We start from the raw sequence: 17,134 nt of genomic DNA, 5'->3' as shown, positions 1-17,134 counted from the left end.
TTCCTATTGAACTTAATTGTGTTGCAAAATATCTATAATAAAATCAACCAATCTTACTTTAATGTATGACATCAGCTTCTGTTAACTTATAAAGTTTACATGCTGAGTCACTTTGGTATACATAAATGTCCTCATTAGAGACCGTGACACTCATAATCTATAGTCAAAATTAATTGAAATTCCCGCTACTTAACTTTAACTTATACTGGTCCCTGTGTGTAAACAAAGCATACAGTTCATTTACATGGACAACATAGAGACAGGGAAGTATATCGTGTTTATAATGGGATTTTATTACTATCTTAAACTGGTTTATATTTTGTATAGGAGGAATATTCAATTTGCCCTTATATTAACTTTGACATGCGCATTCTTCCTGAATTTCCTGGTGCAAAATAATAGTTCAGGAAAATTAAGTAACCGTGAGTATTTCTTAGTAATAAAACAATGTATACAATATTTATGTAGTTTGACGGGCAGTTTTCGGCACATCAAATTTTCATGTGAGTAAGCTGGGCTTACATTTCATTATTTTTTAGTCTACGATTATCTCATGTATAAAATACAGTATATTTGTTATCAATTTCTTAGTCGCGAAAAGAATTCATGAATTACAACAAAGGATTCTCGTTTTTATGGGGGAGACAGCCGGGAATAAGCTGATAAATAAGATAACATGGCTCTATATATACAGTAGATAGTCATTTTATCTTAATATAACAGACATTACGATAGTACAATCTAAACTCTAATACATACGGCAAAAAGTTTTATTCAGAGGAAGAAACCTTTTATCAGCTGTATTTGACAGATCGGGTAGATAAATAAACCTATTTATATAAAATACGTAGTCTTTTCATGAAAACCATGCAAACGAAAAGTAGCATAAACTAAGTCTTTTGAAATTTAGATTATGATATGAATGTTTTTTTTTAAACTACTTTTTGTATCACCAATTGTGAGACTAGTTACTAGTATCTGCAATGTAAATAACCAATAAATTGAAAAATCAATTTTCTACAGTCTTGATATTCAGTCTTAATATTTAGTACTTTTTGCTCACGACGGAGGCCGAAAGTTTGGGCCTCACTTTCTAAAATTTTATGCGTTGTATTTGTATATTATTTGGAATTGATTCGCTTTCTCGATTTTTTCGAACATATTCACAAAATGAAAAAAAAAGAGTATGATACATTTAAGTAAAAACAAATGTTTGAATATTCACAATACTTGAATCCAAGGCAATATCTATTTTTAAATTGGAATTTCGTTTCTTTGTCATGCCAACATTTATTATCATTTTGTAATAATATAATTATGGACGTTACGTGCATTCTTATATCTACTGATCTGTAAAAAAAAAAAGTGTCACTTTGTGGTAAATGTTGAAATTTGCTAACACATTTAAATTGATATGAAAGGGCAAAAACTTGAAACAATCCCGTACTCTCATGCCCGTCATATATATTATAAGATTTAGCATGTGTGAAATTAGTATTTCATTTATTTTATTACAAGCTTTCCTCAAAATAGAATAACGGAGTTTTGAATCTTGTAGAGTTACGTTTCATTTCTACTAATTGCCTTACATAGATAAGAATTAGGGAAAAACAAACTATTTCCGTGGGTTATTGAAATTTTGAAATTAGTACCGCTAGGAAGTGCACTCGAAAACAGTGTTTACCCGACAATATTTTATATGGTTTGCAAAAAATGTATCAAAACTCATTACTATTAGCTCCCCACATTAACACATTTTACAATTGATATGAGTCAAAGCCATTGTAGGTCACGATTCAACTGAAAACTTGTTACATGTTTGTATCATATTCAATTTTACCAAAACCTTTCAAGTTTTCCTTTGAAGCAGAATGAAATCAGTTCAAGTTACTTTGATGCCTTGAGATTGATGTGGAATACTTTAAACAAACGTTCCAATAATTGGTAAGAGGTATGTCCCTTACCCTAGGTCTTCCTCGTTAAGTGAGAAAGTAAAATGCAATATGCTGAATGTTCTTAAAAAGGTCATTAGACCCTATTGGTTCGTACATTTTTGACAAATGAACAGAAAATCATTGTATCTTTAACACGCATTACAATGGATATCTTCTATGTTAAGAGTTGAAACTATTGAGATAACATGAACTTATGCCATTTGAATCATTTATTATTACTTATCTCAATACTTTAAACGTCAAACTACAACAGCACAAACGAAATATAACAAAAATTATATGTTATATATTTCTGATTTTCCTTATTTTAATTTTTGGCTTAACTCTAGCTGTTTTTAACTTGTCATGAGTCAATTTAATAACAATTGCAGTTCTGTTATGCCAGAGGTTTCCGAAGCTATGAAGACTGTTTGTACTTCGCTATACTTCTCACAATTAGGCCTCTGGAGCAAGGTTATGATGCTACAAAGTTGAAGTCATTACTACAGAAGTTTTGCGGTAGTCATAATGAACTCTGATTGTAAGGATGCATCCATCTGCACCATTAGAACAGATTTGTTCAACGTGTAATAGTTTTCCTTCTCTTTTTCGGACTTGACATTTTATGGGCAGCTCGGTGGGTGTTTCTAGAAAAGTAGAGGGACCTTACACCACCGGTTCACCTGGTCCATGCCCAAGGTTTTAGAAGAGTCCGAGTTGCTAATTTACTTTTCTAGCTTTGCACGTATTATTTGATTGTTTTATGTTCTTTGTTGTGTGTTTTGCATGTCTGGTCTTTGCCCCTGTGTTGCATTATTTTGACTTCCGATATAATCTTGGTTACCTTGATTACTCTTTCATCGCATAAGCTTATCAATTCTTTGTGACTATTTCGAATGTGGGTGAACAAGTGAACATATCGTCCAATTGTCGGTTTTTCATCAATTGTCCAATTTAATGCAGATTTTTTTCTCAAACTAATTACATGCAACATTAAGAAACATCTTTTAATGGTATCACGTTAAGCAAACCCTTATGGTCACATGGAGGTATTGGTATATTCTTGTATCCACGTCCAGTAAAGAAATGCTTTAATTTTGCTATATAAAACTCAAAAAACTATAATGGAAACTGTAAACGACAAATTAAAATAGATGTAAAGCTGAAATTAAGATGTCTAAGAATAAACATTTGTTTCTAGTGTCATCAGTACATCAGGAGGAATATATAAAGGTACAGGCGTTTGGTCAGAACATGCACCAAACAGAGCATTTTCAACTGAAAAAGTATATGGCGAATTTTGAAACAACTAGGTGATCGGGGGTTTAAACTATTAAGTAATTATCGGCAATTTCAGGGAATATTCAAAGGACAGCTTTTAGGGGGTGATACCTTTTTCCAGCATTCTAAACATAAAACTCAATAAATAAAAAATAATTTTTAATGGTAGCTAACATGCGTACAATCTTCATCAACTACCTACCTACCTACCTACCCACCTATATCTCCTCTTCGTGCTCAGTGATACATAAGGCTGATACAAGATCCCTCTTTTTGTGTCTGTCCATAGCTGTCTTTTCCACTTCTTTCCAGATCTTCCCATCTTCTTTGTGTCTCCCTTTATTGTCCCCCTTTAAGTGTCTCTCGGTCGCCCCTGTTTCTTTCTCCTTCTGCTGGTGTCCATTTCAGGGCTGTTTTTATGGACTCATTTCCTTTCATGATAACGTGACCAAGCCATCTGAATTTGTCTTTGCTTAATCACTGTACCAAGGTCATTTTGTCCTGTTCTTTTATATAGATTTTTGTTTCATGTTTTTCCTGGGCCAGTAGATTTTAAATATCTTTTTTGAGACATTTCGTATGGAACCCAGACAATCTTTAGTTATCCTTTTGTGATATTCTTCTACATTCTGCACCATATAACAAGACTAACAGAACATTCTGTTGGTATAATCTTTTCTTTGTCTTTTCACTGATGTAACTATATTTCTATTTTTTGTTTTGTTGGTGATAGTTTTTTTTGTTATCTATTACTAATATCTTTCTCTGTTGCATTTTTTTCTGATAGTGCTTCCCAGGTTTTACAAATCGTTACCTTCTAAAAAATTATCATGCTCTAGCTTTGTTATGCTGGTGCAGGAACAAACTGCACGGTATTGGTATTTTTTATTAATGGTAAGGTCGATCTGATTAAGGCCAAATGTTTCCTTTGCAGATTGTCAACAGTAGACGATATTAATGCAATGTCGTCAGCAAAATAATAATAATGTCAACCTATCTGTTTTATCTCCTATCTTTGGAAGTTTGACAATAAAAACCTTTAACCAGTCAGCAAGTAGTACTTCATTGGCCTACATCTTATTAAAAGGTTCGTACAATTTATCTGCAATTATTTTAGGATCAGCATTTAACATTTATGCACTGATATTTTCAATACCTGGAGCTTTGTTGTTTTTAAGACTTTTTATTGCTTATAAGATTTCATCTTTGATTAGTGTTTCTACGTTTGTTTAGAATGTATATTTCTCCCCGTGAGTACTTTTTGCATGTCTCTTGGGCTTCGATTGATTTTGTTGCAAAGTATTCCCTTTTTAAATTTCCTCAGTTTTCGTTTGGTCTCTATGCTGCATTCGGGGTATGCTTTACTGTATTTGGCTATTGCTCTTTCTGATCTTGCGGTTTTTTTTCTGTATTAGAAGTCTTCTCATGTCAATTATCTTCCATGTTTCTACTTGTATCAAGTCCGTGTCTGACCTTGCAGCACATCTGGACTGGTATGAATGATGCTGTCTCGAAATACACTTTCCAACCCTTCTTCTACATCGCCAAATGTCTGGAACCTATTTTGCAGTGTCATTGAGAACTTGCCGCTATAACCTGGTTCCCTTGATTACTCTTTGGCATTCAAGTCTCCGATTATCAGGAGCACATCATGTCTTGCTACTTTATCTTTCTGCTCTTCCTCTGCAAAATTTGTTGGTGCTTAACAGAGTATTATTGATGATTTCAATATTTTCCATTAAACCTTGCTGCCATTAGTCAATGATTGGTTCCAATTTTATCAGGAATTTATTTGCTGGTGGTGTCATGATGAATTTCTTCTCTGTGGTTGTTTTTCCTCTCTTCCTGAACATATGATTGTACTGTGAGAGTTAGTAATTACTGTTCTTACCTATCCATCTTCATTCGCTGACAAACATAATTTGAATGTTGTTTTTCCTCATCACTCTTTCTATCTGTGCAGTTTTGTCTGCCTCACACATTGTCCGTATGTTCCATGCCCAAATATAGCAAGACTGCTTTGGATGCAATACAAATGATCTAGTCGTGCCCTGAGCAGTCATTTGTCTAGTCTGATTTTCAGGTGAGAGATAATCATTATTGTCCTGATGGTGAGTTTGTCTGGTGTTCAGTTTCCGTAACAAAAGTTTTTTACAGGGTGGAGCAATTAACACCACGGCAAACCTTTGCACTGTAAGCCCGGGTTTTCTTTCAGGGTTGCCTTTTCCATAGACGACCAGTTTCCTCTGCTTTCGAGCTCCATCTACCCGGATTTTCTGTCAGGATTTACTTCCATAGCCTTTGACTTTCCCAAGACAACAAAAAGACAGTGTGGCTATTTACCCATATTAACAGCAAGGTTAGTGAGTATTGGGCCTATCCACACGCAGTTGGGCCTACACAGTGCACCACTAGGGTCCTTGCTACTTCGAGATCTTTAACAGTTTAGCCTAGAATACTAGACTCTGGTTTACCGTGTGCTGTATCTAATTAAAATCAGACTGATAGAGGATTTGTACTTGCAAGAAAAACTTAAGCACTTGGCTTTCCTTTTCACCTACAAGTGGATTTGCAAGGGCAGCAGCAGAGTCTTCGATTCCCCCTGCACTAAACGCATATCCTGCTCATATGGTATTGAGGTATCCACGTCTTATGTATCTACCACTACCGCTAGCACACATCTTCATCAACTGTAAAACTATTATCTAGAGTGGCCGTTACGTTGTTGCTAAAGACTGGATAAAGACATCTGATACCTGACGATAAACGAAAACACCCAGTGATCGGATACAATAGATACACGTTACACCGAATATCGATCAAAACCGCAATCGAATTCCAGAATATACTATGTTGTAACGAATAACTATCCGATCATCATTTTGTTCAATTCATCGCGAGGTACAATTAGTCTTTGCAACTCACACTTCATACAGCAACGCAACGGCCATACTGCTCTTATACATGTTGTATGTGCTTTTAAAACACAACGAATGAAGCATACAAATTAAGGCTTACAAAAAACACTGAAATAGGAAAACGCTTATCTATGGTCTATTATGTTTTATTAGACATATTTTAAAAAAAACCAAATGATATAAAACAATGGTATATCAAATTAGAAATCAGTCAAAAGAAATGATAGTACTCGTCTTGAGTCTAAATTGTACTTTAGTATCAAACACTACTAAATGTACATGAACATGTATATCATATACATAAAACTACAGTTATATCATGAAAGCAGCCCTATGTTTTTCATGATCGTAAAACAATTTTCATATTTCATATTTTTGCAGATATCATTGGAAGACAGAACAAACAATTCAGATTCGGGGGAACGAATCTAGAAGACTTTTACAATATTGGATATAAATCGAGGGCTCTAAAAGGAGAGTATTTTATAGTGACTGAAAATTCGTTTGTGCATTTATTCTCATCAGCAGTCGTGTCTTCAAAAAGAGGCCTTCTCGTATACAGTTTTCAAACACAAGATAAAATGTCTATAATTAAAAATTTTCTGTGCTATAATCCACGGAATGTCATAACTCCGGAATGTGATCGAGTACTTTATCACCATACATGTACTTTTGATGATACCAGTTCTAGAGACCCTATTCCATTTGTCGTCGAGTTAGCTAGGGAAGTTGCGGCAATAGTCCCTCATGCCTGGTTAAAAATTGATTTGGAAAAGTACTCGTGCGTTTTAACTCCTGGCAATTATAATTGCGTCTACGATTTGATAATAAATCCATTGAAGACATATGCCAAAGATTCTGCTAAGATTTATCTAATAGTTATCAATTTCATCGACGACTGCTATTTTAGATACGACAAGTTTGTGGTTTCAATATTGCATATTCTACAAGTGTTGGCTAATGAACTACCTTTGCAGTTTAAGTTTGTCGCCGTTTCGAAAGGGTGGGTCGACGAGGAATTAATAACTCGTGTCTTTGGAGTGCTTCAAAAGTTTCGTTTGTTTGATGTTTTGCAAGAAGCAAATTTTGGTATAAGTACGACTTCATATACAGTAAATGGTAAGCTTATTTTGTAATTCACATGTGTTTTCTCACATATCTTTAGTTATACATTTTCTTACTTGTTCGAAAATTCATCAATGTGTGAAGGGACATAAGGGTCATTTAAAGAACCCTGATGTTGAGAGGACAATTTAATGTATATAAAGTTGCTTTCATTGTGTGCGTAATCAATTTGTTGTTGTTCCCCTTGTAAGGGAACGTTTTAATTATCAATATGAGTATGTCCCTGTCAAATATAAGATATTTTGCTCCCACTACTATAATAATACTTTTTTCTCCAACTGTACATCATTCATTAACTAGTGTGAAAGTTAAAGCTTTGAATTTACAATGCTTGCAGTCACATTTATAAGATATCACATTTTCATAGAAGAGGACCTAGAATATACCTTTTGCATATACACGTCTGAACAAAAAGTTAAATAGATAAAAATATTTTTTGTTTTGTTTTCCAATGTGCAAAAATTGGCTAAATATTACACAACCATTTTGAATACTAAATCAGGTGAACTCAGTGTATTGCTCTCAGTGATCAAATCTAGACGCCTAATGATATTTGGATTTTGTGTCATGAAAATGCTACCGATTCAAAATATTTTTGGTCTTGAGACACCGGTACATGTTTTTAAACAAATACTTACAGTCAACTTCATGCTGAGAAATTTACTTATGGTAAATAAAAGCAATGAAGAAGTCATTTTTAAATTTGATTTTCCTGTTTCAGAACTAACAGGAATTGAACCTGGCAAAGAGGTTGGGTATTGTTATGATGCAACAGATGTTATGCTTATTATATTGCTACTTTGTGAGTGATTAAATATTGATTTTATGAAGAAAAAAAATGAAAAAAAACAAACTTCAAAATATTTCCCTAATGTAAAAGACATGTACGTAGTAATTAAATCAATTTGCTGGTATCAGAGCACGTGAAAAAAATCTTTTCATTTGTTGTTTCAAAAAAACAGCAGTAAAGAACTTACACAAAACATATTAAAGTTTCAAACTACACCAATAAATCAACAAAAAAAAAAGAAATATGAGTTATCGTTTCGAAAACAGTTCTTAATACAAATGTTATTATTGTATTTCTAAAATTGTTAATACATTTATACAGAAATGTCTATGCATAAGTGTCACGTGGTTGATAAAAAGGCAAACTTTTCACCATACATTATGTATATTGACATCATAACAAGAACATATGCAACTATAACATTTTATAGTTATTTTCACATTTCTTTTTACTAGGGTTGACCAAATTATCTGAACTTCATGCAGTTTACTACGACCCATTGTTTTTGGTATGGTGTAAGTAGTTTTCTAACGAATCAGGTGTTATTATTAATATACATTGACGCATGTCTTTCCTAGTATCCAACTGTCTTTTGAAGCAGACAAGTTTGGCGAAACGTATCGCCTACAACCTTCATTCAATCTAGTTAAATATGCAACCGAAAATAGCAAATTATTGACATAATATATATATATATATATGTTGTATATAACAAAATAGCACAGGTCAAAATATGAAATATACAAAACAAAACAAAAAAACAAAACAAAACAAAACAAAAAAAAAAAAAAAAAAAAAAAAAAAAAAAATGGACAAATGACGAGCACGGGACAAATTCTTTACCAATATTTCAATGTAATGGAATATATTGCCATCAGCAGTATTTATCGGATACAATACTTTGACCCTTGAATTTTTATCTACCGATTAGAAATCTCTTTCTGTGATTAAACAACTTAATAATAGCATTTATACCAACATTTGATTATTTGTATCCCTTTACCAACGCCTTGTTATTTTCTAGTGGTCCTCGAATTAAACAGCAAAGTATGAATCCATTGAAAATAAGGAGGGGTTTTAAGGATTCTCATTGGCATAAGATACAACTGAAAATTAATTCACAAATGTTGAAATGATTAATGACTAGTATCCTCAACATCTTAGCACAATAAGGGTTTCAATGTATGCTGGAATTACGAGAACAAAATAACTGTTTAAGGTTTCTGAAATTCTAAAATTGTACTTTTTTTGTTCATTTTTTTCTCCTCATATTTTTGCAAAGAAATATTTTTTACACCCCAGCAACAGCTTCATATTCACTAAATACATCATTTATTATCACTTAGTTTATAATATGTGAATATAAAAAAATTGTTTGTCTGGTGTGAAATAATTCTTTTGGATGTAATATGTGTTACACAATTTTAATGATATTATAACAAAGTTGATATGTGTGGGCAAACATCATGGCCTGATGTTCTACACTTTTAATAGTAGCAACATCTAGGCCCTTTAGATTTTTTAAAACATTTTCTTTAAATTTAATTTGTGGATTGAAAACTTGTTCATGTCCGTTGTGGAAAACCTTGCGATGATTTATAAGGGTAACTGATCATTCAGCACTTCAGGTTAATTAAAACATTCTTTTGTTTTCAGAGTCGTCATACCTAAAAGCAATTGTATTCAATTTACCAAACGGCAAAACGTAAAGCATTTAATAAACATGTGTTGAATCGAAATTGTATATAATTTAAATCTTGAATTTTCAAAACGATTGCACTTAACCACTCTCATAGTTAATTTGCCACTTGAACAATGACTATTCTTTGCGTAAAGATGTAATGAAACTGACGAATGCACCTGTCATTATGATAATTCATTCTGTCATATAACAAAAAATTCTTCGGGGATTTTAACATCGCATTTATGACACATGAGTTGTTTTGTTACTTTAAGGGGTTCATTGCCAATTCCTTGTGGTACTACACGGATCCATTTGTTACATATCTTCCTTACACAGTCATGTATCTTTCTTCAACTCATGATTCTGATATTTTTTCAGGTATTTTCAATATCAAGTTTGCCATTACTCTTGGGTCTATACTATTTTCTGCTGTGATTTGTTTTATTGTCTGTAAGTATACCTTATTAAATTTACAATTAAATGGTATATTTTGTAAAATGTCGATGAACAAGTTTGATTCTTTTTTGTATTTTTAAGGTATACCCTTTTTGGACTACATGTTAACCGTTATATATGATATTTTGTAATTTATTAAAGTTTTAGAGAGTATAACATATTTGATGAAGTCTTCCACATTATTTTGAAGTTGAAATTGAACTATCGTAAAGCATTTTGTAAAGTAGGAAAAAATAACGTCTCACATTTGGATACAAAGATGATTGGATTTTCATAATTATAGATGGGTCCGATCCATTATAAAGTCTTAAATCAAGATATTTTTCTATTACATCCTTCACCAAACTTTTAATTAAACAGGATAACTTGACATTGAGTATTTTTCCTAAACCCATACTTTGTTCTGGCCATCAAATTTGAAACAGGCAGGACGAGGCTGTTTGATTCAAAAATGCTGGGTGAACAATTTGGGTCTTCCCCCTAGAAATAAAATGGTTGTTTCCTAAAAAAACCACTCAGATGTTGTAATTCAAAGTATGTAAATCCGTTGTTTGAATACCATCTATTCTATTTTATCATGCCAATTTTACAGCTGACTATATAACAACAATAGATTCATTATGATATAGCGGAGTATCATAACTGATAAAGTTTGTATTTACAGATGTGCGGTATATACTAAAGGAACCACAGCCTTTGGTAATTGATAAAGGTAACCAAGCATGTTTCAAATGCAAAATATCGTCATATTAAGATACTTGAAAGTTTGTGGTCATGAGTTTTAGTAACATGTATGTTATCTGTGAATTGATTTTTTTACATGACATATGTCAGAAAGAGAGATCCAACTTACAACTGAAAGTTAAACAGGTTATTTTGATAAACACTTCAGTGGAAAATGAAACTGTTTTCGACATTGAAAAGACAATGTCCAAGCAAAGAATTATCAGTTGAAATAAAATTGTTCCCATTTATATCACGCGAAGTAAAAACAATATGAACTTGTGGACTAAGATCAAATAGATACTGTAAACGCACTAATGTTTTGCTATTTACGCAAAATAATACACGCCAAACTGATTTTTAACACTGTATAACGCTGATCATTTTTTAAACCGCGAAAATTGATACCCGCGAATATGTTCATTTGACAGAATCCGCGAAAATAAGCAAACACAAAAATTGATATGTTTACAGTATTTATTGCAGTCACTTGTTTTCGTAGATTGGTTCTACAAAATAAACCTTCGGTGTGACAATATAGAAGTTCACTGTATTATTGATCAAAGGTTAGACAAAAAGTATGTCAACTTTAATACATTCCATAGGAGGAAATTAGTGGTGGGTAAGCAACAAATAGTATATAGCGTGTAATATATCACAATGTCTCACGCATTTGCAATAACAAAACAATGGTGACTGGAATTTTCAATTTATATCAGCAAAATAACATGCCGAAACATTAAGTTTAAGGGACAATACAGGGACATCAAAATGTAAGGTTATTGCTAAACCGTGATCTACATACAAATTTTGGTCCACAAATAGTGGCATAGACCCAGTGGTTATTAAATGTAAATATGGTTCTGCCTAAAAAACAGACATGGGGTGATTCATTATATCTTAAGATAACCAATGAAACTGTATAAATACATTCGTTAGGTCCAAAAAACAACTTTTACTATGTTCATGTCCTTGGATCTGTTACTTATCATGAAATATTTATTTACAGTTTATGTTGTCAAAAATCTGGCGGAAGGTTTTCCTGTACTTTTTCGGTAGTAGAACATAACGAAAATCTAAACGTTAGTTTCTCCAGTGGGCAATATTCACCTGAACTTTTTTTAAAGAAAGTTTCTATGAGGCCTACTGAAGGTAATTAAAAGGCTCCAAGAAGCCTGTGTCGTTCACTTGGTTCATTTTTCTACTTTCCAGAACAATAACTAGAACAAGGAGTCGTCCGACAATTTTGACCCCTTGTAATTTTTTTTTATTTCTGTCTATTATAGTTTTCTAGATATTGGCTGAACAAGCCAAACAATGGAGACGTTTTTTAGAGCTCTGCAAGCTGAAGAAGGAAAGTCACATTTATTTTTTAATATGAGATACATGTAGAAATTGGTGACTTAACTTCTGCAAATAGCAACGGTGGCCATATTTACGTTTGATTTATATAATCCATACAATTTTTAAAGTAGATACCCTAGGTATATTGGTGAACAAGTTTGGTAATAATCCAGAGTGGTTTAAAAGGTAAAGATTTTTAAAGAAATGTTGACGACGGACGATGACGACGACGGATGCCAAGTGATGACAAAAGCTCACATTGCCTTTCAAGCAAGGTGAGCTCAAACGTGATAGGTGTACTTTTGTTTCTGTAGAAACATTTGTTGAGCAACGGAGGATGACTATTGGGGAGCTTAATCGTAGTGATCTGTCAGAATTTGAACTCCTGTACCAAATGAAGTATGAAAACGTCCAAAAGAACCAAACGCAATTACGAAATATGTTACTTCAAGCATCAGAAAAGAAATTATCCATTACCTGTAGATGGCTCATGCTGCATACCAGCAATAATGGAGTTTCTAATCGCATTATAGACAAGGCGTTGGATGTTGCATTCAAAAATTCAGATAGCTATTCTGCAAAAGCTATTTCCTGGACAATAACAAAATATTTCTTCCGTACTTTTCATGCTCATCTTAATAGTGCTTTCGAAATATATCCTGCTATTCACTGTAAAGGGCATCCTACAGATAGGCAAATGTTATGTTCAAGACATAAAGTAATAGCTATTCACTCAAACCGAAAGATATCAGGCGTTCCATCAACATACAAGGCATTCAAGATTAAGTTCTTCATAACTATGACAGGAGATTCGTTTGTAGAAAAACAACTTTTAAAAAGAATCACTGATTTCATGACAACTTCTCGGTACTTAAAACTTACTTTTCCACCCGAAGTTGCCGAGAATATATTCAAGAAACATTCAAACCTCGCACTAATCTTTCCATGTGCCGTCAGACCTGTTATTGGGAATAAAGGCGATGTGTCGATAGTTGAAGAGCATTGTCTTTTACTGTTTTGCTGGAAAAAGAGTTTCATTCCAATCGGAGATAACCATTTCCCTAGATCAATCCAAGGTATACCAACACTTTTAGTAGAAGGTATACCAACCCTTATATCAAAGCTACGCATTGGGGACAAAATAGGTACACAACAAAGCAATGGAACTTTAGGTGGATTTATCAATTACCATGGATTTGATAGTTTCCTTACATGCGCTCATGTTATGTACGATTTAAATACCTTAGTGTCATCAGACTTCTTTAGCATCCCAGAATCATCAGCTTATAATTATATGACGAATCCTCCAGTCCCATGTGGAAAGGTAATAAGGAAGGTTTTTGACCACGACGACAGATCAAAGACTAGCATTGATGCCGCAGTAGTTTTGATGCAAAATACAACAATTGACCCAAATGACTACATTTCTGGTACTCCAAATCCAAGTTGTTATGCAAATATCGGTATGTCATTAAATAAGCTTAAATAAAACGGACTAGTGTTAGACTAGATCAATCATAAGATAATATATCCAAATATGCCTTATAGATATATATAGATCATTACTTTTCATTTAATTCCACTAAGCAATTTATTTTTATTCATAGTTTTAAAAATAGAACATTTACACTTTCATTTAAAATGCATTAAATATACTTTAATTTACCCTTTTTTTATATGCTAAACCAGAACGAAGAAATAAATAACTGATATTGTAAACGAAGAGAATTTAAAAAAAAAAAAAAAAAGCTGAAAAAAAAGAATATGTAACACAACAAGAAGAAGTGCATGAACTTCACCGAAGTCATGATCTCCGTTTTTATCTCTTGCAAGACGTCCACATTGCTTAAGGGGGTACACCTAGGTTAGGGAGCATAACTCTTTTCTAATATGACGCCTCCATGTCGTCAGACAGTATATGTCGGTACAACCCCACCATTAGCACCTGTGCACTGTCTCTTTTCTTTCGCTGTCGATTCGAGACAAAGCACTTATTTAAAAACGTTTACGCGATGATTTGACGGCTGAGAGGTTATCTTATTGAAATCAATGACATAAATACACACATTTTATACATACGATGACATAATCCAACTTCCTTACGGAGGAGGTTAAACAGAACAGCCGTTATTTTGGCTACGCCTAGGGAAATTTTTGTTACAAAAATTACCGTATTTGTCATATTAAAAAAGAAATAACTCATTCAGGGGGTAGATTTGTACTTATTTAAACATGTGTTTATCATTAGTATTCTCATTTAACACCTCGCTGTCGCTCGGTGTTAAATAATCGAATATAAATGCCGTAACCATGTTAAAATGAGTGCAAATCTAGCCCCTCCACGAATTATTTCTTAAACAAATAATTGGTACGTTTGTGTAAAGCAATTTAAATCACTTTCGTGTAAGCATCTAGTTAACTTAGATTGATCTCATTCTGTTTTAAAAGACTTTGGTGAAATTGATTACAATGCTAACATATCACTTATTTAAAGAGATTTTTCCATTTTATTAGGTCTATTGTTTTAGAATGAAATATATTTAAAGATTTCTAGACACTTTATATTTTTAAATAAAGCAGTGAACTTCCTTAAACAAAGTATAAAAAAGTACAAACAGTAACGAGCATCACGAACCCTTTGTAAAGTGCAGTTAACCTCGTTAACCTCGTTAACCTCTGGTTAATGGCAAGAGTAATTCATTATTGTAACCTACACGCATTACAGCTTTTTAGTGTACAAAATAAACTGTGGATTTTTTTTTATTATTTTGTAGGCCTTAATACAAAATATATCAATGAGAGTATATGCCTGCATCATGAAGAATTCTGTCTGCTAGGGCAGTCATCAGATGTTGTCGCCGCTGGAGCCATGACAAAACTCGAAAAGCAGAATGTCAAGTTTTCAAAACAAGATGACTTTGAAGTTGAATTCCCAGATTTAGGACAAACGGCTGCTCATGTCAATGGCAATACATTCCGTCCCCTTGTGATAAGTCATCCTGCACATATGCAGTTATCAGCAGGTGTCCCAGGTCAAAAAAGAGTGTTCTGTATGTATAATCAAATTGTCCTCAATCTGGATCTTAAGCCAGGAGATTCTGGCTCATGTATCTACATTATAAATAACCCATACAACAAAAATGGTTGCATCGGAATGGCTATTGCATTTTGCAATGGGTTTTCTATTGTGACGCCAATGAAAGATATTCTCAAGCGTATCAGTCAATAATTTTTACAATATGCAGATAATTGTGTTACAAGGAAAAGGGGTATTCAATTCAAGTTTTATTTCATAAATATGCAGAAGCCTAGATTAACGACAATACGTAGTCAAGCTCAAATGTTTTACTTACAACCTACAAATGTATAGTTTTTTTTGTTTTGTTTTGTTTTTGTTTGTTTGTTTTTGTTTGTTCTGTTTGTTTTTGTTTTTGCTTTTGTTTTTGTTTTTTTGCTTTGTTTTGTTTTGTTTTTTTCTGTTTTAGTTTTTCTTTTTGTTTGAATTTATTTGTATATTTCTGTAATTATAGAGTCGAGTGTACTTTTTTATTATCAGATACTCATTTGATCTACCTCTTATTCCGCCCTGTGCCTTGCTTAAATAAGTTGTAATATCTACATTATAAATATTTTGATATACATATTAACATCAATTTTTAACTACTTAGCGTGGTGTGCCACGCATAATAACCGATTAATGTTAAATGTTAAAGGATCGATATGTTATAATAAAGAAAATAAAAATTAACACACAGTTTTATCTTTTTGACAGTCGGTTAGGACGGTAACCTGAGGCTATAACTTCCCGACAAAGTAAAAATTCTTTTGTATAAAAATATATTGACACGAGGTTATGGTAACTTAATCTTTGCTTAATTAGTATATCCCTGTGAAGTCCCGAAACGTAACAAATAGCATTGTTTTTACGAAAGGAAGAAGTATTTTGAAAATCTGCAAAATTCCATTAGGCCACTTTTTGTTTCGAGTAACATAAAATGTCTAACTGATGATATGTGCCAAACATGAAATTAGGTATTTACGCTCTCTGAGGCATTCCTGTTTGCAACTCGACATATAATACTAATGTTTAAAATATGTGGTATTTGTTACCAATTTTCTACACTATTCATTTCTTTTGTCGATAAATAAAAGTACTACAGTAAAACCTGTCTATACCGAACACTGAATAAACCAAACATTTGTCTAATCCTGGCTATTTTAGTCTTTAAATCAATTTGAATGATATTGAGCCTTGGTAAGCCAAAAATTGTGTACATCGATAAAATTTCAAAGTTTAAAAGGGGTTCAGTTTCGACAGCTAATATCTACAAATTGAATTTTTGAGATTCATCGCGTTATTTTGTTCTTCGACATGGTATTGTGTAATCATATGAAAAGGCTATTCTCAGGTTTGATAAAATATGGAGTTATCTTTTGTTCATAAAATCTCAATTATATTTATCATAAAATGTGTTTAATCTGACCGCCTAACAACATGTTTATATTGTTCCTTAGTTTTGAGTAATAACAAGACTTTGAACATTCAGCTAATTTGGAGAGATACTGTTCACGAACATTTTTTGTTCTTTTTGGTATAAGAAAGTCAATTCTTTTTGTACTCTATTGCACAAACAACATATCACAGGCGATAAAGGTAGGAAGAACATTAATCTCGGAATCTCAGAAATTCCCAGAAACCAGTGAGTTTGTGGCTAGGTCAAACTTTGCACTACTGATGCATGTTTATGTAATATACTTGTATATGAACGCAAATAGCATTTGACGTTGAATTTGAGTACATTTGGCGAGTGTTCATTGAATATATCAACAGCGGCTAGTTGATATGGTAAACTGAAGGCATTCCTCAGAATGTTTAAAT

The 17,134-nt window shown here is 32.8% G+C and overlaps 1 protein-coding gene across 3 annotated transcripts; it reads left to right on the top strand.

Moving 5' to 3' along the window:
* The first annotated feature begins 251 nt into the window (after nucleotides 1-251).
* Nucleotides 252-16,902, top strand: LOC148607190 (uncharacterized). Of its 3 annotated transcripts, none has more exons than XR_015915226.1 (10): nucleotides 252-422; nucleotides 6,515-7,252; nucleotides 7,980-8,060; nucleotides 8,504-8,563; nucleotides 10,111-10,182; nucleotides 10,853-10,900; nucleotides 11,414-11,533; nucleotides 12,570-13,718; nucleotides 15,030-15,597; nucleotides 15,862-16,901. XR_015915226.1 is itself a non-coding variant. In XM_088545435.1 (10 exons), the coding sequence occupies exons 3-10, from the start codon at nucleotides 6,715-6,717 to the stop codon at nucleotides 15,482-15,484; spliced, it is 2,523 nt and encodes an 840-aa protein (XP_088401561.1). In that variant the 5' UTR covers nucleotides 299-422; nucleotides 5,431-5,574; nucleotides 6,515-6,714; the 3' UTR covers nucleotides 15,485-16,901. The 3 variants fall into 3 exon arrangements, 2 of the variants coding, with proteins under 2 accessions (XP_088401560.1, XP_088401561.1); XM_088545435.1 differs by adding an exon at nucleotides 5,431-5,574 and having other exon boundaries at nucleotides 299-422; nucleotides 15,030-16,901; XM_088545434.1 differs by having other exon boundaries at nucleotides 15,030-16,902.
* Nucleotides 16,903-17,134: the final 232 nt, after the last annotated feature.

This window comes from Perna viridis, chromosome 9 (genome assembly GCF_037379345.1).
Source record: "Perna viridis isolate PV_CMFRI_1.1 ecotype Kerala chromosome 9, ASM3737934v1, whole genome shotgun sequence".
Taxonomy (NCBI): domain Eukaryota; kingdom Metazoa; phylum Mollusca; class Bivalvia; order Mytilida; family Mytilidae; genus Perna; species Perna viridis.
The sequence above is the reverse complement of the archived record's forward strand: the minus strand, read 5'-3'. Positions and strand labels throughout refer to the sequence as shown.